At 42.2% G+C, this 25,374-nt stretch overlaps 1 protein-coding gene across 15 annotated transcripts in view; it reads right to left on the bottom strand.

Annotated features, from left to right (window-relative positions):
* LOC137629528 (putative leucine-rich repeat-containing protein DDB_G0290503) overlaps nt 1–25,374 on the bottom strand; it is a 227,452-nt gene that overhangs the window by 81,569 nt on the left and 120,509 nt on the right. For all 15 annotated transcript variants that reach the window (XM_068360916.1, XM_068360921.1, XM_068360917.1 and 12 more), the window contains one exon: nt 24,448–24,543. In XM_068360916.1, the coding sequence (XP_068217017.1) occupies nt 24,448–24,543 (96 nt within the window). The remainder of the gene's footprint in view (nt 1–24,447; nt 24,544–25,374) is intronic.

Here is a 25,374-nt window from a genome sequence, read left to right as displayed (position 1 = left end):
ATACTTACCCGGTAGTTATATATAATTTAATTCCCCCCCTCCTCCCCTCTAGAGACCTATTGGCATGGAAGATCTGAGGAATCACTGGAATGGTTCCAGGTACCTGACTAGAGGGCGCACTGGTGGTACACCTGGCTACCCAATCGGCGATTGCTGCGAGTTTTGAAATTTCTGCCGTGACGTCAAGGACTAAAGCTATATATATAACTACTGGGTAAGTATGTTCAGAAATTTATCTTATTATGAAAATATCATTTTAGGTTGTGAGCTCACTGCGGGAACGAATTTAACTCGCAGCCCGACCTGCTACTGTAAGTCAATTTTTGAAGTAGGCTGGATTTTGGCCTTATAATTTGACTTATGTGTTCCCTATACACATAATAAACACGAAAAAGCACATACAATCTGTTATGATTTGGTATATAGATATACAGTATGTTATTGTTATATGTGATCGGCAAACTTGGATGGTTTCGGAGATTATTATGTATACAGGTACAAACATTGATAAACTCAATGATCAAATTCTAAAGCATTCATGGTCAGTTGTGAAAACTATCATGAATAAATATCAAAATAAAAGTCACACTTCATACCTTGATAATTACTATAAAAGCCTTGCTTTAAGGATATTCTTTTATGAAAACAGTAAGAGCCTTATGAGCAAGCAGGGATCATATGCTAGAAATTTATTATAAGATGAAGATTGTGTTAAAAAAAAAAAAAAAAAAAAAAAAAAAAAAAAAAAAAAAAAAAAAAAAAAAAAAAACAGGGTCACTTGGATAAATGATCTGAATTAAGGAATCCTATTAAAGATAAGCAGCAAGCGCAATTAGGACTCTCCTCTGTTTTTGATGCCCTTTGAATATCAATCCAGGTGTCATGTAAGGTATCAGTGCTTAAATTAAAAAAGAAAAAAAATTGACTATCCTACCAACGACAGGGCACTGTAGCGGAATTTGAAAGAGGTAGGTGAGGGCAAGCAATGATTTACTGTGAGGGATTCTTAGGTTATTAGTGATGTGGACACTTTAGTGAAAAAACAATTCGATTGTGTCTCCGTTATCATAAGGTAGTTGGAGATTTATGTCCAGACCCTGTTTACTCACTGTATAGGTCGTGAACCGTAATGTTGTGGGGTTCTCCATTAAGCTTGAAGTTGTCTTATGTCACCAGATTGGAACTTTGTTTTGATTATGTTGATTTTGACCAAAAAGACTTTGTCTTGATCCTAACTGCCAATGTGGCTGCTGTTAACTATTGTGTCTGGAAATTTATTGTAGTGATAGTGTTGCTTGGTGAGATCATTGGACCACCCAGGCAACAGCAATGTACACACTGTTGCGTTCATTAAGGTACAGTATTTTATCATGTAGATTTCTGTAGCATGGCTTTTAGGAAGTTACTATACTGTATACGATATTTAGCCATCCCTTTTGAGTGTATCCCTGAGGATAATAAGCCATTTCTTAATATATTACATAATTATTTTGTCTTTCTGATATAAAGGTGAGAATGTAAAGACAAGTCAGATGTATAACCTTGTCTTATAATCTCTTTGATCCTAAATCAAGCAATCATTCAAATTGCATTTGAATTTAGTCCAAATATACACACTGTTAAGTTGGTCTTTGATTATACTTATACTAGTGTATATATATGTAGATTAAATATTTACAGGATTGATTCCTAAGAGGTTCTGTATGGAGATATTTATGTGTCTCCTTCTGGTTTTGTAGACCTGTAATTTCAAGCCCTGTTCCAGTTTGAAGTTTTTTCCTCTGTAATATTACTACTTTCCCTCTCCTAATGTTCAATTCAGTGTAAATAAGAAAATATCTTACCCAGAAAGCATACTGCTCCTCTTATTTAGGACTCCGTGCATAGCACTGCGGAGAGAGATGGGGAAACCAAGAAAACATAATAAGGAAATTTTAAATACAGTATAAAACTTACCCGCTGGTTATATAAGAATGGCTAAAGTCCCTAGATGCCTGGCAGAAAATTCAAAATCTCGCGTCTATCGCAGATATGCCAGGTGTACACTAGCGCCCTTGCGGTAGACAGGTAAAACTATACCAAACCCTTCAGATCTTCTCTGCTACCATTGCTGGCCGGAACTATTGGAAATTCTCTCGAAACTTACTCTGTTTTAGACGGTTATTTGATGTACATGGTACTCCGTTTTTTGAGTTTGGGCTTAAGCATAATAGATTTCCTTTTCATTTATTCTTGAAATCTTTTTGTTTTGGGGATAATTTATGTAATTTAACCTTTGTTTATGTTTTTGGTCTCTCTCTTACCAATTCAATATGGCCGACCCCTCCCCTATAATTCGGAAGTGTGTTAAAGGTTGTCGTACTCAGCTTCCTAGGCTTCTGTGGACCCTCATAGTATTTGTATTAAATGTAGAGGAAAGTCTTGTTCTTTTGGGGATCGGTGTGATGAATGCATTTCGTTAACCGATAGCGAGTGGGTAACTTATGAACATTACATTAAAAGATTAGAGAGGGACAGGGTTAGGCGCAGTTCATCTCGTTCTGTTGATTTGTCCTTACCTAATGTCATTGATCCTATTCCTTCCCCCGTAGTGGTAGATCAACAACCGAAGGAACCTTCTATGAAGGATATGTTAACAGCGATTCAGGCTCTCGGCGAAAGAGTCAAATTATTAGCTGCGGACAAAAACCAGATCTTGTCCGAGATTATTGTGCTTAAAAGTTGTCGCATGGGCGGCCAACCAGATGTGAAAAGTGTTTCAAATGTGTTTAGTGTTGTGGAGGGTGTGTCTGCACGATCATTTCACCCAGCCTACGATCTCTTTCAAGCTTCCGAACCCAAGGGAGAAGTAATGTCGGATGGCAAAAGGGAATGAGAGGCTTAATTAATCGTGCAGACGTCCCCTCGAGCGTTCCTGCTGTCGTAACACAGGTCGCTCACCCTCATCATAGGAAAGATGAGGTTGGTGCCTTATCGCCTTCCCCGGATGAAGGTTCGTTTAGCGAGATCTGGCGTCACGCTTCCAGACCGCTTAAAAGGAAGTCTCACGCGGTCGTTCAGCGACACGAATCGCCTCCGCGTCAACCAGGCTGTAGTACCTGTGATACGCCTGAGCGTTTTCAGTCTCCTGAGGGTTGCACGCCTGGGAAACGCTCTGACAGAGGCCCTGTTGTGGATATTGATGTGATACAATCTGATTCGGAACTGATGCCTGTTTCTGATGTGACGGTTCATGCACCGCCACTTCCGTCAGACTGGCTTTCGTCGCCCGAAAGTGGGAAGCGATTTGAAAGCGAGGTAGAAGCGAATTTCCCATTAGAAAGATTGTAATGTATCACATAGCAGTGATCCTAAATGGTCGATGCTTTTGGGTATGAAACAGCAGCTCTCGTCGTTGATGCGGTCTTATCTACCTGCGGTTAGCAGTGCGGTTGGGCGTTAGTCTTCGGACCCGTTGTCGCACAGGCGGCCTGTTGTCTCTGGGGCTGACGTGTTATCGCACAGGTGATCTCCCAATCGCAGTGTTCAACGGCAGGATGAGTTGGATGGGTCACGTCAGGGAGCTGTTGCTAAACCAAAATCAACCTCTGAACGTCTTTCTTCCAAAAGCGTTGACGTTCACCTAGCGATAGAACAAGCCGCTGAGTGGCAGGATGATAACGAACACAGTGTGGAACGGCAGCGGCGCCATGTGGATGCAACGCATCACCGTGACGGCTCTCGGCAGTCTACTCATGATGCGACGGAGCGTCAGCGTCAACAGGAAGCGGACGCCAGGTGTCCTCGCAACAGCTCACGTCAGTTGACTCTTGACGGCACAGAGCATCAGCGTCAGCGTCAACCAGACGCTTCGCGTCATCGCGTCGGCTCACATCAGTTGACCCTTGACGCCGAGCGTCAGTCCATTCGTGGCGTCACACATCAGTCAACCTCGACCGCTCCACTTCAGTTGGACACTGTTTCCCAAACTGAATGCGATTTTAAACGAAAGACTAGTGATCGCTTGATAGAAGGAGATGTTGAACATCGCAAACGTTCCCATTTCGGCACTGACTCTTCTGTTCAGTCTGCTGCAACGGCTAAATTGTCAGAAGAAGAACCAGAGGAGGTATCTTACCTGGACGAACCGTTGGAAGCTATTTTATGAAGGGGAAGAAGAGAAACAACCTCACTATTTAGTGGATCTCCAAAATTTGATGTTGATTTTCACAGAACTCTTTCCAAACCACTTTACTCCTGTGGCACCACGTTCTCCCCCATCGGAGTTTACCTTGGGGAAGGCTACTAAAGTGCCTCTGTTTACGAAGATGGTGCTCTAACGCTCTTCTAAAAGAGCTTTGAAATTGATGGGAACTTGGATGGAGTCAAAGAGGATTCTTGGCAAAACGGACTTTGCCTTTCCACCCGCAAGATTGGCTTCCAAATCCAGTATTTGGTTTGAGACGGGAAGTTCTGGGCTTGGGAGCTCCTGCCTCTGCTCAGGGAGATTTCTTGAGCCTTGTGGACTCCTCTCGTCAACTGGCCTTGAAAAATACGAAAGTATGGTGGTCTATGACAGAATTTAATCATCTGCTAAAAGGCATTTGTTCCGTAACCAAAATACAAACCACGCTATTTACATTGGGTTTACCTTTTAGCGTAGCTGAAATGACGAGCCAATAGTTTTTAACGAGGGTTAACTACCCCCGCGCTAGTTAGCAGGGGTAGGGGAAGGGTTAGCTTGCTACCCCTCCCCCCCACACACCGGTGATTTGCTTCACTTCACTTTTGGCTCCGGCGATGAACAGACGTGTCTGTCCATCGTCCTCGTTGACAGCCTTAATCTTTTTTTGCTTTTTCTTACAGTTTGTGTGTGTGCGTTTTGAAGTTGGCCTCACCCTTTATTGTTCACCATGCGCAAGTGCCCTGGGATTGCCGGTCGCCCTTGCGGTACATTTATGTCTGCGGTGGACACAGATCCTCACACCCTTTGACCGCAGTGTCGAGGCCGACGGTGTGACAGAGAGAACACGTGTAGTGAGTGCAGGGAGTGGTCTGCCTCCCAGTGGGAGAGGTTTGGCCGCCGGCGCAAGAAGAAGTCCAAGAAAGACCGTTCTCCTTCTGGGGTTGCCTTGAAGGAGGAAGGCCCTCGGGACTCTTCTTTCGCTGCCCAAACCTCCTCCGAAGCTCCCCCTCGTTCGGCTCCTAAGGAGAGACCGCCGAGTGGGAGCGCAGGCCCTAGTTCTGTTTCCCGACCTTGGATTGGGGGAGAGGGCGTCGCCTCCCATAGCGGGGCGGCTCCTCCTCCTCCTCCGGGGGAGGTTGTTGCTAATGACTCCTTGTCTAATGATGATCTTTTACAGATTTGGGCTTCCTTGGGGCTTAAGGGCCTGCCCTCCAGGGAACCCCTGATTGACTTTGTCCAGTTGGGGGCCGCTGTTAAGCAGTCGCCGGTGTTAGCAGAGGTAGATCCTCTGTCTATCATCGACGTCGTGGTAGCAGAGGCTTCCGACGGGTCGGGTCAATCCTCTTCGGGTGCTGTTGTGGATGATGGTGCTGAAGGCTCTCCTCCCCCTTCCGTACATCCTTCGAAGGGGGAAGGGAGTCCCGTGGGCTCTTCTGCTGCCAAGCCTCCCTCTAGGGGGTGTGCTTTGACTGAGACTCCCCTTCGGAGGACTGATGGTCCTGACGATCTCCCTCGTGGCCGCCTTCGCCGTAAGGCTCACCGTCCGCTGCGCCGCAAGGGCCTCCCGTCTCCCGATAGGGGTGCTAAGAGGCGCCTTTTTGAATCTTCACCTCCTTCCTCCGAGAGAGACTCTCCTCGCCGTAAGCAGCCTGCAGCTCCAGCTTCCTTAGACCTCTCCGGGGATCGGTCTCCTACGCCTTCCAGACCTTCCGCTTCTGGTGCAGACGTTCAGCAGCCTGACCTCGTCAGCCGACGGGCAACGGTTCCTTCGAGGCAAAGGGATGCTTCCCAAGATGGGGGTTCTTCCCTTGCGCGTCAGGATTCCCCTGCACGCCCTTCTGCAGTGTTAGTGCACAGGCGCTCTCCTGCTCGTCAGCGCTCTCCTGCTCGTCAGCGCTCTCCTTATCGTCAGCGCTCAACTGATCGTCAGCGTTCTCCTACTCGTCAGCGTTCTCCTGCTCGTCAGCGCTCAACTGATCGTCAGCGCTCAACTGATCGTCAGCGTTCTCCTGTTCGCCAGCGCTCTCCTGATGATCATCGTACCTCTTCTCGCCAGCGCTCTCCTGAGGACATCCTTCAGCCTGTTGTTCCTGTTGAGCGCCCAGTGCGCCAGTGTTCCCCTGAGCGCTCAAGATCTCCTGCTCATCAGTGCGCACCTGTGTTCCCAGTTCCTGACTCGCGCCCTGTGCGCCCACGCTCGCCTGACCGACCTAGAACTTCGGTTCAGGTCTTGACCAAGGACTCTTCTCCTCGCCCTCGCTATCCTGCTCGTCAGCCTGTTCCAGCGCAACAACGCTCGCGGTCTCCAGCGCGTACTTCCAAGATGCCTGTACGCCCACGCGCCCACACGCCTCCTGTTCCTGAGCCCGTTCGTGCGCGTTCGTCTCTGCGCCCCGCGCCGGCAGCTCCCTCACAGGATTCCACGCGTCGCCTTCCTGCTCGCCAGCAATCACCAGCACGCCAGCGATCACAGACGCGTCAACATTCGCCAGCTCGTCAGCGATCTCCTGCGCGTCAACGGTCCCCAGCGTGTCAGTGATCACCTGAACATCGGCGATCTCCAGACCGCCTGCGTGACCTATCGCCTGCGCGCAAGCGTTCTCCAATGCGCCGTTGCCCAGGGGATCTGGAAGGACATGGGTCGCCTTCTGTCAGCTCGCCCACGCGCGTTCGTTCGCCAACGCGGGCATGTTCAGGGCCTTTGAAGTTTTCAACTATTTAGATTGGTCTTTGGAAGCCCCAGGGAAAAAGGTCTCTGAAATGAAAGGCGTGGTCACTGGCAGTCTCATTCATTTGATGTCCTGTATGGACAAGGGAGTCAGGGATGGCTCTAACGAGTTGGCTGCTCTTTTCACGGCTGGAGTGATTAAGAAACGAGCTACTATGTGTTCCTTTCTCTCTGCGGGAGTTCTCCCTTACCAGAGATCAGAGTTGCTATTCTCTCCTCTGTCCTCTACTCTATTCCCACAAGAGTTGGTAGGGGAAGCTGCCACTGCTTTAACCCAAAAGGCTACTCATGATCTAGTGGCTAATATGGCCAGGAAAGTTCTGCCTTCTTTGTTTTCGTCCCGTAAACCAAAAGAAGGTACTTCTGAGGTACGACTCTCTTAGCCCTTTCGTGGTAAGCCTACCGGAAAGGGTTCCTTCAGGTCCGACGGGAGGAAACCTAAGAAGAGAGGAACTAAAACCGGCCGAGGTAGAGTCTGACTGCCCTATCCTTCAGACAGCAGTAGGGGCCAGGCTGAATTACTTCAGGAAGGCCTGGGAGAAAAATGGGGCGGACCCTTGGTCCGTCCTAGTGTTGAAGGAGGGATACAAGATTCCATTTTTGTCAAATCATCCACTAGTCATAGAACCTGTGGATCTTTCGCCCAGATACAGGGAGGGGCCAAAGAGGCAGGCCATGCGGCTTCAAATGTCTCTGTTACTGGAGAAGCGAGCGATAGAGAGGGTACAGGATTTAACATCGCCGGGGTTTTACAACCGGCTATTCTTAGTACCCAAGAGTTCAGGAGAATGGAGACCAGTTCTGGACGTAAGTGTTCTCAATGGCTACGTCCAGAACATGAAGTTTACCATGGAAACACAGAAGACGGTTTTGGCAGTGGTAAGGAAGGGCGATTGGATGGTCTCATTAGATCTCCAAGATTCCTACTTCCATATTCCAATACACCCCAGCTGCAGGCGTTATCTGAGGTTTATGTACAGAAAGAAGGTCTTCCAGTTCAGAGCCTTATGTTTCGGTCTCATCACAGCTCCTCTATTGTTCACAAAAATCATGCTGAATGTAGCAACCATGCTGCATTCAAGGGGGAATCAGGGCCTCCCTGTACCTGGACGATTGGCTTATAAGAGCCATCTCAGCCGATTGCTGTTTGAAGGACCTGACATTGGAATTGACCAAGGAATTGGGACTCCTAGTGAGTTCGAAGAAATCGCAGCTGACTCCATTCCAGAAGATTCTTTATTTGGGGATGGAGATTCAGAGTTAGAGTTTTCAGGCTTTTCCGTCGCCTGTAAGGATCCAAATAGCGCTCCTAAAATTTCGGGCTTTTATAAAGAAGAACGTCAGTTCAGTGAGGGAATGGATGAGCCTTCTGGTAACTCTCTCATCTTTGGAGAAGTTCGTGTCTCTGGGGAGGTTACATTTACGCCCCCTTGTTTCACCTCAATTGGCATTGGAAGAAAGGGGACAGTCTCGACAGGGAAAACATTCCCATCCCGGCTTCCATCAAAACACACCTTCAATGGTGGAACAACGAGCACAGACTACAGGAAGGCCTGTCGTTGAATCAGAAGAGCCTAGACCTCGTGTTGTTTTCCGACACCTCAAACTCTGGGTGGGGAGCGACATTAGGGAAGAGGGAGCTCTAAGGTCTGTGGACAGTGGAGCAAAAAAACTCTATGCATAAATCAAAAGGAGCTTTTGGCAGTACATTTGGCCCTCAAAGGCTTCGAGGAGCAGATCTTGGGCAAAGTGGTCCAAATCAATGTGGACAGCACCACAGCTCTATCCTATATAGCGAAGCAAGGCGGGACCCACTCATGGTCTCTGTACGAGATAGCGAGACCACTTCTCGTATGGGCAGAGAAAAGGAAGGTGACATTATTGACTCGCTTTATTCAGGGGGTCAAGAATGTAAGTGCGGACAGACTCAGCAGGAGAGATCAGGTTTTCCCCACGGAATGGATGTTACACCCGGAGCTCTGCAAGAGTCTGGAGTGCTACTGTTCACCGGTACCGGATCCCGAGGCCATGCACATAAGACGCTTTCCTAACGAATTGGTCACACACGGAGGTGTATGCATTCCCACCGTTCAAGATTCTGTACAAGGAGATGCAGAAGTTTGTGTCGCACGAAGGAATCAGGATGACTCTAATAGCTTCGTTCTGGCCGTCAAGAAGCTGGTTTCCAGAGGTACTGGAATGGATGGTAGATGTCCCGAGAAGCCTTCCCTTAAGACCAGATCTTCTCAGACAACCTCACTTGGCAAGAAACCACCTAAACCTCCGAGCTCTACGTCTGACTGCCTTCAGGCTATCAAAAAACTCTCTAGATCTAGAGGTTTTTCGAAGGAGGCAGCCGAGGCTATTGCGAGAGCAAGGAGGTCTTCTACCATCAAGGTGTATCAATCCAAGTGGGAGTTGTTCACAGAATGGTGTAGAGCTAATTCGGTGTCTTCATCCAGTACCTCTATAACTCAGATGGCCGTTTTCTTCCTAGACCTCAGAAATAAGCATAACTTCTCGTCCTCTAGAATCAAAGGTTACAGAAGTATGTTCGCGACGGCCTTTAGACACAGAAACCTGGACCTTTCCAACAATAAGGACTTGCAGGATCTGTTTAAGTCTTTTGATACCTCAAAGAAAAGACAACCAGAATCACCTGCCTGGAACCTGGACGTGGTTCTTAGATATCTCATGGGTGACAGATTTGAACCTTTACACTCGGCCTCTTTTAAGGATCTAACCTTGAAAACTCTGTTTCTGGTTAGTTTAGCCTCTGCTAAAAGAGTTAATGAAGTTCACGCCTTCAGCAGGAACATTGGTTTCCGAGATGGGAAAGCCATATGCTCCTTACAGCTTAGTTTTTTGGCCGAGAATGAAAATCCTTCCCGTCCATGGCCTAAGTCTTTTGAGATCCCTAACCTCTATGATGTGGAGGGAGAAGAGTTGGAGAAAGTGCTCTGCCCTGTAAGAGCATTAAGGTTCTATTTGGACAGAACTAAGAGTTTGAGAGGCAACTCAGACGCTCTGTGGTGTGCAGTGAGAAAACCTTCACTGTCCATGTCAATGAACGCCTTATCCTTTTTCATAAGGCTCTTGATTAGAGAGGCTCACGCCCAGTGTGATGAGGCAGACCAGAGGCTTCTTAAGGTGAAGACGCATGAAGTCAGAGTGGTAGCAACTTCAGTGGCTTTTAAACAAAACCGTTCTTTGCGAAGTTTAATGGATACAACTTTCTGGAGAAGTCTTGTCTGTGTTCGCATCCCATTATTTAAAAAATGTTCACTCTCTCTATGAGGACTGTTACACGTTGGGACCATTCGTGGCGGCGAATGCGATAGTAGGTGAATGATCTACCACTACATTCCCCTTTTTCCTAATACCCTTTTTTTTCTCTTAGAACTTGTAAAGTTATGGTTGTATGTGGAGATTGGTCGTCAGTCTTCCGCAATCTATTGTTTGGTCAGGTGGTCAATTTGTTCCTTGAGTGCGCTCGGAACAAGGGTATTAGTTAAGGTCCTGTCATGTTATAGGTTATTGCACCGTTTGACATCTGCTAGAGATCATCAGCCCCCTGGGTGGACTGTTGGATCTCCTAAGGATAGCAGCCAGAATGAGGCAGAGAATCATTGCAGTCAGCTTCCTTATCAGGTACGAACTTCTAAGTTGTTTATGTAACTCTTAAGTGAATTTCCAATTATGTTGCTGTCTCTGACCCACCACCAAGGGTGTCAATCAGCCATTCTGATATAACCAGCGGGTAAGTTTTATGTTTTAACAATTATATTTTCATAATAAAATAAATTTTTGAATACAGTATACTTACCCACTGGTTATATAAGTTTAAAACCCACCCTCCTCCCCTCTAGAGACCATGGGGCATGGAAGATCTGAAGGGTTTGGTATAGTTCTACCTGACTACTGCGAGGGCGCTAGTGTACACTTGGCATATCTGCGATGGCCGCGAGATTTTGAATTTTCTGACGGGCGTCTAGGGACTTTAGCCATTCTTATATAACCAGCGGGTAAGTATATTAAAAAATTTATTTTGCTATGAAAATATCATTTTTAAATATTTAACTTAGCCGGTGAATATATAATAGCTGCAACTCTGTTGCTCGACAGACACATACAGTAAAAACTCGCCAGCGATCGCTATACAGGTTGCGGGTGTGCCCACCAGCGCCAACTGTCGGCCAGATACCACTCTCGATGTAAACAAAGACTCAATTTCTTCTCTGTCGACGTGTCGACAAGACGTACTTTTACTCGCTGTAGAACCTGGAGTTTTTCCCATCATATTTGGTGAAGTACTTTAATTTGGTTTGAGCTTTCGCAGTGCAGGTTTTATCTTCATCTTAAATCTTGAACTCGTTTTTGGATAGATTTAATTTTTTGATGACAAAGAGAGTATGGACTTTCTTTGACTTTTAAATGGCCGACCCTTCCCTTAGACGGAAGTGTGTTTAGGCTTTTAGCAATTATCTTATCACGTTATAAATTAATTATAGATTTTCCTCTATATATTTTATATCTCACCGCCTTTATTAGGCCTCTTCGATTAACTTTCCGTTTATAATAAACATAAAAATAAATTTTAATGATTTGTTTATATGCGACCTTCCTGAGAGTAGGCGGTCCTAACTTGGAAACCGAAGTTAAACAACGTTGAGCCCTTTCAATCGTAATAGCTTTTAAAGAGCTAATGATTTAAAACTTTTTAAATGAATATTTTTTAATAGATATTTTATGAAAGATTTTCTTTGAATAGTCTTCGTACTGTTTCAAAAATGAACTAACGTTTAGTTTATTTATGCTACGCAGTTTGCGCTCTATCGTTACGATAGAGAGAGAGAGTATCACGGTTTCACTTTGCAGAAAGAGTAAATCAATTCTGACGTTTTGTTCATTCTTCTTTCAAAGCTTAAATGTTTTAAATTATATTTTAAAGGAACTTTTTAATTGAAAAACCTTTCAGTTTTTTTTTTTCCTTTGGTCAAATAACATGTTTTTTTGACGAAACGTAAGTGGGCTCTTCTCTTAGGTGCGTAATCAAGAGAGAGAGAGAGAGAGATAGAGACGGAGGGAGAGAGAAGGGAGAAAACGTTCCGTTCAAGCGGGTAACGTTGTTCTCGAGTTACTCTCGTCCCTAGTCTCTGTACGGGGAGAAAGGATAAAACGTTTTTAGTTTTTTATTCTCGTCCCCAGGCAATGTACGGTGAGAGATTGAAAACGTAGTTTTGAATGAACTAGTGTTTAGTCTCTTCCCCAGCCACTGAATTTTTTATCTTAAAATATGTTTACTGTTTTTGCTGGTATTAAAGTGCTTGCTTTATACGACTGATTTCGCTATTACTACCTTTTGATGAGGTTAGAATTGCGTGCTTCAGGTAGAAATCAGTAAAAGTTTCGATTTCAGTGAAATAAGTGCTTAACAGAAAATCGTAGTGATAAAGTGATATTGCGCAAAGTGTTATCAGTGTTGCGACCGAGGGTTCGTCTGTTCGTGCCTGTCGTTCGCCTAGTCCGGGACCTCTTGCAAGCTCCCAAGCCCAGGGGAGAAGTAATCTCGTACGACTTATGGGTTCGAGAGGCATTGATCAGCGAACAGACGTTCCCTCTATGGTATCGGGTGAATCTTACCAAGATCACCCCTACCATAAGGCGAGAGAGACGATTTTCTCCTCGTCATCCGAAGGCTTTTCGCATAAGAAACCTGAAACAAGGTTTCGAGGCCCTTAAGCGAAAGTCAGTCCTTTCAGGACAGGTCCAGCGTCCTGGTTGTAGCCATTAGGAGAGCTCTGACCCTATGCAGTCATCGGAAAACTGCTCGCCGCCTAACAAAAGCGTAACACAGACTCCGAGAGTCTTTTTTGTTGGCAAAGTGTTGCGGTCACAGACGTTACCCTCGTCTCTTACCGCAACCATTTCCGTTGATCCTAAATGGGTTGTACGGCAAGACATGCAGAATAAGCTTGCCTCCCTTATGGAAGACTATTCTGCCGATTAGTCCGTTGAGCCTAGCCGTTTATCTCATCGAGATCCTGGCTTTCAGCCAAATTAACGTTCCTTTGTGCGTCCTGTTGACGTTGGCGTAGCTAAGTCACGTCAGTCAGGTTGTTTAGAACCACACTCGATGCGGTCTCGTGTGGATTTTCAGCCACATTTGGACGTTAGGCCACTTGCTGATGCTCCTGTTGACGTTCAGGACGTTCGCTAACAATCGGAGTTGACTTGTTTTGACGCTGTGCGTCAACCTCCGCATTCTAGAGTTGTTTTGACTGCTCAGTCTAGGCAGTCAAAGCAGTCTCGAGTGGACGCTGTGCGTCCTCACGCACCTGTTGTTGTTGACAGTTCACAGACTGTCGAGCAGTTACATGACGTTGCGTCCTGGTCTCTCGCACCTGTTGTTGTTGACAGTTCACAGACTGTCAAGCAGTTACAGGACGTTACGTCCTGGTCCGCTACTAATGCACCAGTGCGTGTGGACTCTGCTTGTAAAGCATTGCCACCACGGTAGGTCTCTCCCTTGCTTGAGACTCAGCTATTATCGGACAAGGTTCCTTTATATGAGGAAGTTGCTGTTCCCCCTCCTACTGATATTCCCTTGAGGACTCTGTCAGACGGAGAGGAGCCTAAAGCTGCTTAGCCCTCTATGGACTTTAATTAAATCATACTGATTTTTAAGGATCTTTGTCCGGATCTTTTTGTAACTGCTGCTCCTCGTTCGCCTAAACGTCAGAGCTTACACTAGGCCTAGCTACTTCGAAGCCGTTGTTTATAAGCTAGTGCTCTCTCGCTCTCCTAGAGAGCTTTACGTTTGCTAGGCGACTGGTTTATCACCAGGAGGAGTTTGGGGGATACAGCCTTTGCTTTCCCTTCTTTTAAACTGGCTTATAGAGCGAGAGTCTGATATGACACGAGAGAAGTTCTCGGCTTGGGAGTTCCTGCCTCTGCCCAGATAGACTTCTCAAATCTCGTAGACTCTCCCTGGCGCCTGGCCAGGAGACGCTCCAAGATTTTACAGGTCAACTTCACAGCTGTTTTCGAGCCTTTGAAGTTTTGCTGTACAATTATGTCATGCATAAACAAGGCTTTCAGGGATGGCTCCAATGATCTGACAGCCACGTTCTCTGCAGGGACAAGTCCCTCAGGGATGGCTCCATGATTTGGCAGCCATGTTCACTGCAGGAGTACGTAAGAGGCAAGTGCGCTCAATGTGTTCATTGTCAAGACAAACTTCACGATGAAGTCTACCAGGCTGTCTTGACAGCATTTATGGAAGGTGACTGGATGGTCTCTCTCGACCTTCAGGAGGCATACTTCCACATTACTATACACCCGGATTCCCAACCGTTTCTGAGGTTTGTTTACAGGAATGTGGGGTACCAGTTTCGAGCTATCGGAGATCAGAGCCTCCCTGTACTTGGACGACTGGCTTCTCAGAGCCTCTTCCAGTCATCGCTGTCTGAAGGATCTCAATTGGACTCTAGATCTGACCAAGGAATTGGGACTCCTAGTCAATTTGGAAAAGTCACAGCTGGTCCCATCCCAAACTATTCTGTATTTAGGGATGGAGATTCACAGTCAAGTTTTTCGGGCTTTTCCGTCGGCCCCCAGAATAGATCAAGCCCTGCTCTCCATCCAGAAGATGCTGAAGAAAGAACGCTGCTCAGTCAGACTGTGGATGAGTCTGGTAGGGACGCTGTCATCCCTGGAGCAATTTGTCTCGCTAGGAAGGCTACACCTCCGTCTTCTTCAATTCCATCTGGCTTTTCACTGGAAAAAGGACAAGACGCTAGAGGCAGTCTCGATCCCGATTTCCGAAAAGATAAAGTCTTGTCTGACTTGGTGGAAGGACAATATCAGCCTACGAGAGGGTCTTCCCCTGGCAGTTCAGATACCCAACCACGTTCTCTTCTCGGACTTGGGCTGGGGCGCGACGCTGGACGGTCGGGAATGCTCAGGTCTGTGGAACTTGAGTCAGAGGAGCATGCATATCAACAGCAAGGAGCTTTTGGCGGTTCATCTGGCCTTGATAAGCTTCGAGAATCTCCTTCGAGGCAAGGTGGTGGAGGTAAACTCGGACAACACCACGGCCTTGGTGTACATTTCCAAACAGGGAGGTACCCACTCACTGACTTTGTACGAGATCGCAAGGGACCTGCTCATCTGGTCAAAAGATCGAGGCATCTCCCTAGTAACGAGGTTCATCCAGGGCGACTTGAACGTCCTAGCAGATTGTCTCAGTCGGAAAGGTCAAGTAATTCCAACCGAATGGACCCTCCACAAGGATGTGTGCAAGAGACTTTGGGCGACTTGGGGTCAACCCACCATAGATCTCTTTGCAACCTCGCTGACCAAGAGGCTTCCAATCTATTGCTCTCCAGTCCCGGACCCAGCAGCAATACATATAGATGCCTTCCTCCTAGATTGGTCACATCTAGATCTTTACGCATTCCCACCATTCAAGATTGTCAACAAGGTACTGCAGAAATTCGCCTCTCATGAAGGGACAAGGTTGACGTTAGTTGCTCCCCTCTGGCCCGCGAGAGGATGGTTCACCGAGGTACTTCGATGGCTAGTAGACGTTCCCAGAAGTCTTCCTCTAAGAGTAGACCTTCTACGTCAACCACACGTAAAGAAGGTACACCAAAGCCTCCACGCTCTTCGTCTGACTGCCTTCAGACTATCGAAAGACTCTCGAGAGCTAGAGGCTTTTCGAAGGAGGCAGCCAGTGCGATTGCTAGAGCAAGGAGAGCGTCTACCATTAGAGTCTACCAATCGAAGTGGGAAGTCTTCCGAGACTGGTGCAAGTCAGTTTCCGTATCCTCGACCAGTACCTCTGTAGCCCAAATAGCTGATTTTCTCTTATACCTGAGAAAAGTACGATCCCTTTCAGCTCCTACTATCAAGGGCTACAGAAGCATGTTGGCCTCGGTCTTCCGGCATAGAGGCTTAGATCTTTCCAACAATAAAGATCTGCAAGACCTCCTTAAGTCTTTCGAGACCTCTAAGGAGCGTCATTTGGCTACTCCTGGGTGGAATTTAGACGTGGTCCTAAGATTCCTCATGTCAGACAGGTTTGAGCCTTTACAGTCAGCCTCCCTGAAAGATCTCACTCTTAAGACTCTTTTCCTGGTATGCTTAGCCTCGGCTAAAAGAGTCAGTGAGCTTCATGCCTTCAGCAAGAACATCGGGTTTTCGTCAGAAAAAGCTACTTGTTCTCTGCAACTTGGTTTCCTAGCCAAAAATGAGCTACCTTCTCGTCCTTGGCCTAAATCTTTCGATATTCCTAGCTTATCGGAGATCGTAGGCAATGAACTAGAAAGAGTCTTATGCCCTGTTAGAGCTCTTAAGTTCTACTTAGCTTGTACTAAACCTTTACGAGGCCAATCTGAAGCGTTATGGTGTTCGGTTAAGAAACCATCCTTGCCTATGTCAAAGAATGCTTTGTCATATTTTATCAGATTGTTAATACGAGAAGCTCATTCACACTTGAGTGAGGAAGACCGATCTTTGCTTAAGGTTAAGACACACGAGGTTAGAGCTGTAGCAACTTCCGTGGCCTTTAAGCAAAATAGATCTCTGCAAAGTATCATGGACGCAACCTATTGGAGAAGCAAGTCAGTGTTCGCGTCATTTTACTTGAAAGATGTCCAGTCTCTTTACGAGAACTGCTACACACTGGGACCATTCGTAGCAGCGAGTGCAGTAGTGGGTGAGGGCTCAACCACTACAATTCCCTAATTCCATATCCTTTTAATCTGTCTCTTGAAATGTTTTAATGTTGTTTTTATGGGTTGTCCGGAAGGCTAAGAAGCCTTTCGCATCCTGGTTGATTTGGCGGGTGGTCAAAGTCATTTCTTGAGAGCGCCCAGATTAGGGGTTTGATGAGGTCCTGTTGTATGGGTTGCAGCCCTTGATACTTCAGCTCCTGGGGGTCTGTCAGCATCCTAAGAGGATCGCTGGGCTCCGTAAGGAAGACGTACTTACAAGGCAGAGTAATCGTCTAAGTCGACTTCCTTACCAGGTACCTATTTATTTTGGTTTTGTTATATTGATAACTGCCAAAATGAAATAAAAAACTCTTAGCTTATACGATGTAAACATATTTAACTCTGGTCTCTACCCACCTCCTTGGGTGTGAATCAGCTATTATATATTCACCGGCTAAGTTAAATATTTAAAAATGATATTTTAATTATAAAATAAATTTTTGAATATACTTACCCGGTGAATATATAAATTAAACGACCCTCCCTTCCTCCCCAATAGAGACGCAGTGGGATGAGAAGAAATTGAGTCTTTGTTTACATCGAGAGTGGTATCTGGCCGACAGTTGGCGCTGGTGGGCACACCCGCAACCTGTATAGCGATCGCTGGCGAGTTTTTACTGTATGTGTCTGTCGAGCAACAGAGTTGCAGCTATTATATATTCACCGGGTAAGTATATTCAAAAATTTATTTTATAATTAAAATATCATTTTGAGGTTCTAGCTGGGTCCCCTTGCCCAGCATAAAAAAATATCGAGGGGTGGTGCCCAGTGCCCAGTTCTCTTGACTGTTTGCCTTTTGCCCAGATTTCTGGGTATTCCACCATTTTATCTTTTTGTGTAGTGAACGTTGGAGTGTGGTTAGCATTCGGACACTTGGCAGTCTGCATGCTACATCTGGCCATAATCCGCAAACCACTCAGCGTTCTTTATATTTTTTCCCACAGTGGTTTATCCAGCTTTGACCTGGCTGTCACCAGGGGATTTTTACCAGCTTATTTAAATGATGGAGGGTATGACTGTTGGAGGGTGCTAGAAAAAATCCTTTTGTATTTATTTAGTCATTTTGTTGGCACATCTTAATAGCTTGTTATATTCAGAGGTTGGTGTGAGAAAAATAAATTTTACTTATATCATAATAATGTTGATGCTATTGATGACAAAAAGGAATAATCCCCTTACTCTAAAACATGGACTGAAAATATTAACACTGGATATTATAGCATAGGAGGGCATTCAAAGAAAATCTAAATGGCCCATGGCTATTCATTATCCCAGATATGGCATAAATGGGGACAATTCTCATAAGAAGAGAAACACAGAAAGGCAAAAAATATCACATAAAATCCTTATGAAAGAAAATTATAATAAGAACCTATTGCTATAAAAGGAACAGTTTATAGGTAAGGCCAACTGAAAAATGAAATGGGATAAAACCAAATGGGATAAACTTTTAACTTTGACCGTAAAATGCTATTAATGCATAAATAAGTGGAGAGGGAAACTAATAATATAATCTAGCTAGCAGCTAGATAAGCACAAATATACACAAGCTAAATGAACAGAAAACGACTATCTTGACAGAGTGAAAAATATGAGGGTTGCTATTTGCATAGAAACATTTGGCACTACAAAAGGGAGAAAGATCTTCAAAGCAAGATACTTTTTCATATTACATAAAGTGTGTTCAACAGCTATTACATAAGGCAAAGCAAAGGCCACATGGAAGTACAATACTGTACATACATGATAACTTCACGGTATAACACAGTAGAGTAATGAGATGTCAGGCCGATCACAGAAGCTCAAAAAAAGAGCCACATTCTTTGTTTAGAGGTGCTCTTTACTTCTGCTGGTTACAATGAAGCAGTTCTTTATTTTGGAGATAATCCTTTCTTAACAAAAAAATTATACTTTTGAGAACTTCATATTAACGTAAGCACTTTAAATTAAAACAAAAATTTAATTTTTTCTATCTCAGTTTCCTGACTTATGGTCCCCTAACCATCCTGACAAACCAGTCAAGATAGCGGACATACAGCTAGAATTAGTTAAGATTATTCACAATGCAAATTGACATTCCATCCAAATGCAGGCTTCATAGATTGTTAGTATAACATAACATTACTGTAGCATACATTGTTCATTCAGGTTATTTTTTACAAAACACAACATTGCAAGAATACTATATATTTACAATATGCAAATAAACGTCAAATTTTTATCTTAATTATACGTAAATTGTTAAATTATGTAATATTCATATACATTTCAACCATTACTTTTGACCTTTGAATCATATAAATAGGTTATAAAACTTATATCTCTATTTTTATTAATAATTTATTAATTTTACACTTCGGTATATTGTATAAAATAAATCTATTCACTCTATTATTTCATATCAACAATCTTGAAATAAATAAAAGTACTCTAATATGAATATTACCTTTAGATTAATAATTGGAAAAAATCTAATATTCATCTATATTTTGAGAACAAATTGTGTATGGCATTAGATACAACCAGTAAGGAAAAAAAGTCTTGCCTTTTCTACAGAGGCTAGAAATTTAGTGAAGTCATGGTAAGATTAACAGAAGATGAAAAAACACCTAAAAACTGTAAGAAGTCTGAATAACATCGCTGGGATAAATTACCAATATGATTAACAACTAAGAAAAGCTTTGTTATATTGCATAACTATAAACATTACTCGGAAATATTTACTTGGTAAAGCTTTAATGTTATTGCAAAGTGGCATGGATACTAATTACTGTACAACTAACTCAATAGTGTACGTTACTACCTCTTTCAAATAATTACATCCCCATGCAAGAGTACTGTACTGCGAATACAATGCTGCAAAGCTGGATCATGAATACTAGGAAGCAAAGTACAAAAGAAAGAGGATTCTTTAATTTAATATACAGTGGGAGAATCTCGGAATAAAATTTCTTAATTGCAATACGTGACTTGAATCTCAGGAGAACTAAGTCTGCATATGGCAGCTTTATAAGAAAAAAAAAATTCATCAATTAATAACATTATTAAATGCAAACCCAAACATAAAAGATCTGGTAATAATTTTATGTGTATCAAACTTTCCGATTACCACCAGCGTAAATTGAAATGGCTGTAAATGTATAGTAGAAGAGGCAAGCCCTGAAGGAGTAGAAAGGATTAACTTGTTAGTAGTGTATTAAGGCTAGTACAGTATATGATTGCATCATAAATGTGTGAGAATCATCTTCACATTCTGACTAGAGGCAAAAAGGCCTGTTCTTGGCACTTTGAGCCAAATGCAAAACAGGATTCTTTTAAGTTCAAGACTGATAATGTAATCGTAGAACTTGGAGTCCAACACGCTACAAATCTTGTGGTACAGTATCAACTAACATCAAGAAAATCAATTACTGTATCTCTATTCATACAAATATCACTGAAATTCACTAAAAACATTTACAAATCAATATCCAATTTATAAAATCAACTTTACCAAACAGGTAAATAAAATAACATTCCTGTTAGGTATAAGAGCCACATGGCTATCATATCTCATCATAAACTTTATTAAGAAACCAAGTGCAACATCTCTATAGCATAACAAATAATGCTAAAGTACTGAATTATATAGTTGCAAACCATGTTATTGAAATATATGAAAGCAAAATCAAAATGGCTTATGACCATATGAGGAAACTAGCAATCTCAATGTCAAATTAGATTCTATTAAAATAAAGACACTATGTATTTCCAATACAAATCCAGTAATATACATTAGTGTTTTGAGCATCCATGCAAACTACCAGACACTGCAGAGAAAAAGAAAATCCTCTTGTAAATATGGATTGGATGTACAGTTTTTGACATGAATTCGTCGCGTACCTCGTGCAGGGAAGATAGTTGAATACTAAAGGAACAAGGAAAAGTCCCACAGTCCATCAAACTGAACCTAAAAGAGTTGACCGTTTGATTTGCACTCATAGGCAGCTGATTTTCTTTTGAATTTACATGGGTCTAGACTGCCAAAGGGAAGAAGTTGTGCCTTTTCTGAATAATTTCCCAGTATAAAGACAGATGAACTTCAGTCTTTTAATGACATAATCTAAAATGTGGTTGATATACCGATTGCTCTCTTCTAGGAAGGTACCTTGGAAAGCCCGATATGAACATGAAAACCTCTCTGACCCATTGATACCGGGACAGAATACAACAACTAGTGTTGCTCAGATATTGGATGAATGTTGTACATTGACAAGACCCAGGTATATGAATTAGAATTATCTAAATATATTGCATAGCCTCCCAAGGTACAACAGTACATGTCAATTGACTTTGAAGGCCAGTGTTATAAGTTAGAACTCTTTTTGTAAGATGTAAACAGATTCAATAAAGGTGTCCCATGGCCAACCCACCATTTTCAGACATTTGGTTCTGACTACTGAACACCTCAATTAAAATCTTAAAACTGGTGTAGAATTATTCACTTCTGTCCAAAACATTTATCATTAAATGCAAGAAATTAGATCTCCTATGCCATAGATCAATAAAAATCATTGGAATGATCTCTTATGGTGACTACCAATCCTTCTGTACTTGGGGAGTAGAGGTTTGCAATTATAAATAACTGTCCTTAGTTCCAAGAAACCAAAGTGGCTTAAGGAGGAGGCAAAAAAGTACTCTGATGAGTCACACTCAACAAAAGAGACAGATTTGCAACTGCATTGCCAAGTATCACATTACTATGTGTCATAAGGAGTAGACTGAATGGAAGCTAGTGAGCCACACGAATAGATAAAGGTATAGGAGAAGCCATGCACATACTGTATAGGTAATGCGAGTAGCTTGGAGTAATAGAAAGGGGCCCAAGTTACTAGCAAAATTTGTGAGTTAGAGAAAATAATAATAATGGCACATATGGCATAGCTGGATAGATATTTTGAAGTAGTAGAGCTTCAATCCTGAGCCACTGATATTGGGATATAAATTATTGCTGGGAAAATAAAACATAAAAGGTTTTTCCTAAGAAGGCAGAGCTAAAAACCAGCAGAATGATAAAAGTCAGGAAAGTCACCAAAGCTCAGCACAAAACTAGAGACAAATAAGGTAATGACTCAAGGAAAGTGTTTGTGCATTTTTATTTTAAACCAACAAAATTAAGCAGACCCCACTGTTCCTTGATCAAGCTCTAGTACCATTAAAATAAAGACCAGAATTACAAGAGAGCCTGAGGCCAATGAATACCAGCCAATTATACCCTTGTGTTAGAGGATAAGATATTTTCAAATAAGCTAATCTAGCTACCAGGAGAGCCCATAATGTCAAGGGCATGACAATGGCTATGGACTGCCCCACAGGTCTTCTTAACAGTTACAGAAGAATCTGAGTAATGAAGAACCTCCATCATATTCATAGGTAAAGGAACATATAGTTGTAAAGCTCTAGCAACAGCAAAGTCACTGGTAATAGTCGAGTAGACAGAGCAAGCTGAGGCAGGAGCAGCATGTTCTGGAGCTAGCATAAAAAAGATACCATTACCCCTTTACCATGAGAAGGAGATCAACAATGACATGGAAAAGAAAGAAATTATCTCTGATCTCTGCTCTACATGTTTATTCGGCATAAAAAAAATGTAACTCTCAAATAGCCTGATCCTAGATAAACTAATTACCTACCTGCTAGGAAAATAAGCATATGCATAATAAAAATCTTTGTTTTCTCAGAAATCCTCAACTTAGAGTGATGTTGAAAACACAGTATGACCCATATACCTGAATAACGTTAATAATAAAATATCATCAAAACTACTCATATTACAAGGCATTATACATTTGGAAATCTCTTCTCAGATAAAAATTCAAGGTAACAGTAAACTGGGGACTATATATACAGTATCTGATTAACGTGTTTAACACAATCATTAATAAACTTATCCTAAATGTATCCAATGTTAAACACACACAATCATATGCTAGCAATTAATGTGGGTGAGAAACTTGTAAAAATACGGGAAAAGACCTATAGTTTCCTAGCCCCTACCTTACACCAAATTTCATGATTTGGGAACTATAATTTAAACCATGCTGTAACATGATTATAACCATGAGACAAGAAATAGATCGAATTCATAATGACCTGACCACTCCGAACAAAGAGATAAACTGCACATATACTATAAACCTACACTTGAAGGATATAAGATACATGAAGCTAACTTGTAATATTAGTTTGAGGAACCAATTCACAATGAGGAAATTCCCAGCAGAATACTAACAGCAAACCAGGGAAACAGCTGTTCAGAAGACGAAAGTGAAAAATCACTTAAATGCAGGGCACTTTTTGAAATATTCAACATATACAAAACCAAGAAAGAAAAGCTCCTGACTGACATTTTGCAAAATATTTTCAAACACTTTTAAAATAAAATTCATATCCACTGGCTAAATTTGGATGAAAACGGATTCAAGCTCAGTCAGGTGGAACTAGAAAGGAGTCTCCTTTTTCTGTGGCATTTAGGGAAGTTTGCATGGCTGTATAAAACTCATGTAAAGTGATGAGTTTGTTTATTATCAGTCCTATTTTATATGAGCTTCTCAGAAGTTAGAAAGACCTTGATGTCTTGGGAAATGAAAATATTCAAAGAAAAGCTTATTAACCCCCAAGCAAGGCTAAATGGTGAAAACATTTGATGTGCTTAGTAATCAGAATCTCTAATTTGATATCTTAACTAGAAAATAAAATTCTATAAATTCATATGCATACAGCACGGATTATAAAATCATGGTCTTGCATCAACTATACAGTACTTGTTTAGCACTTGGACTCATAGAGAAAAGGATGATTGGGGTTGACCCTTGTCCTTTAGGAGATATTTTACCATATTTTGTTAAATAGATTATACAAAATAAGATTTCTTGTGTTATATCTTGAAATACAAAGATAACTAATTTTGGGGAGAGTTAAATAATTCAATCATATGATAAATGTATGCAAAGCGATTAACTTAGCTACAATGTCTGTAACAACTGTAAAGCCTTATGTAGTAAAAACTCATATAAAAATATTGCACAACTGGTTTCTTTGCACTGTAATGTGATTGTAAGCTTATATGATATGAGTAGCAATCTGTACAATATATCATATTAAATTACACTCGAAATTTAAACATCATAAACTTGACCAGAAAAGACAGGAGTGTTAACCGTATTCAAATTCTCTTTACTAATAAGTATGGCACTTTCTTCAACAGCCTGTGTCACCACTGGAGTAGTTCCATTAGAAATGGTACCGTTAAGTTGATTTCCTTGACGCAAGGAAGATTCAGGCTCCATAGCAGAGCTGCCGTTCACAACCGGCAAAACACTATCTCTTGACCACGAGGCATTCTGGTTAAGATCATTCTTGGCACAAGACTCACTACAAGTTCTCATATCAGGAGACTTATCACTTGATGTACTAGCAAGAGAAGAATAATCTACAGGCTGTGTACAACTAAAAGAAGAGCAAACTTTTAAAGACTGAGACACAGGTGTGTCTGACAAGTGATTATTGAAACTCTTAGCATTCATAGAAGAAGGGGGGATTACAAGCCCACTGGAGGTAGAGTCATTACAAGCTCCTGGTGGTTCACCCATCGGGTGGGAAGCCAAACTGTTGGAAGAGATACTTTTAGTCACACGAGGATGAATGCTCTGAAGGTTATTATAGTTATTATTATTATTACAGCTAGCAAGTATTTGGGGAGGTAGACTATGATGCATCAGCATGCTGTCACTCACATCGCTGTCCAGCCGCATACGTAGATCATCGCAAGTTCTTTTACTTGCAACGAGAGCATCTTGTAATGTGTTGATTGTGAGACGCTGGTCCACTACCTATTATGAATTCATGAAGATTTGCCTTTATTTAGTGTACAGATTAAAGTTAAGAAAAATTACTGTAGAATACAACTTGATCAAATCATATTGTGCTAGATATAAAATTTCTGCCGTACTACTACATATTTGTGCTTTTGTTAAATATTACATTACAAAGGGGGAATTATATCACAGGGATTAAATATCAAGTCTTCCATGCTAATCTGTATTCTGCAAGCAAGTGAAATAGCCAGGATTTCTTACTACATTTGGTCTTTTTCATAAATATTTTAGATGGCCTATTCGAATTGAATACATTTTGCGCAAAGAATTGTCAAATAGTTTAGCCCAACTGAATATCTAAGAAGTGTATTCTAAACTGTGAGATTATTTCAACAGTTAAATCTTGGGTTAATGTTCTTATGGCTGTTTCAATAATAAAAATAATCCTACAAGAAGGCTATTCAATATTGTAAGAAAAATCAAATTAACAACATAAAACAGAACATGTAAATGATGATTTAAACCTTCACATATGTATTGAAACATTAATATGAAAAATTTAAACATGGTGATGTTACCTAGTTATAGCGGTAAAAAAAGAACATGTTTCTATTACAGAAAACATACATTTATTTATAACCAGAACTTAAATATTTCTGAGAAAATTATAAATCTGTGATGTTCATTATAAAAAATCAAATAAATGTAGGCATAAAAACATTTTTTGCATATAAATTCACTAAAATAGTATCAATCAGACTACAAAAGAAATAAAAAACCCTGTTTTATTGGATGTTAGAATAAATCTATTATATTAGTTTTGCAATGAAATTTTTTTGATAAATG

This window comes from Palaemon carinicauda, chromosome 37 (genome assembly GCF_036898095.1).
Source record: "Palaemon carinicauda isolate YSFRI2023 chromosome 37, ASM3689809v2, whole genome shotgun sequence".
Lineage (NCBI taxonomy): Eukaryota > Metazoa > Arthropoda > Malacostraca > Decapoda > Palaemonidae > Palaemon > Palaemon carinicauda.
This window is presented reverse-complemented; position numbering and strand designations above follow the sequence as displayed.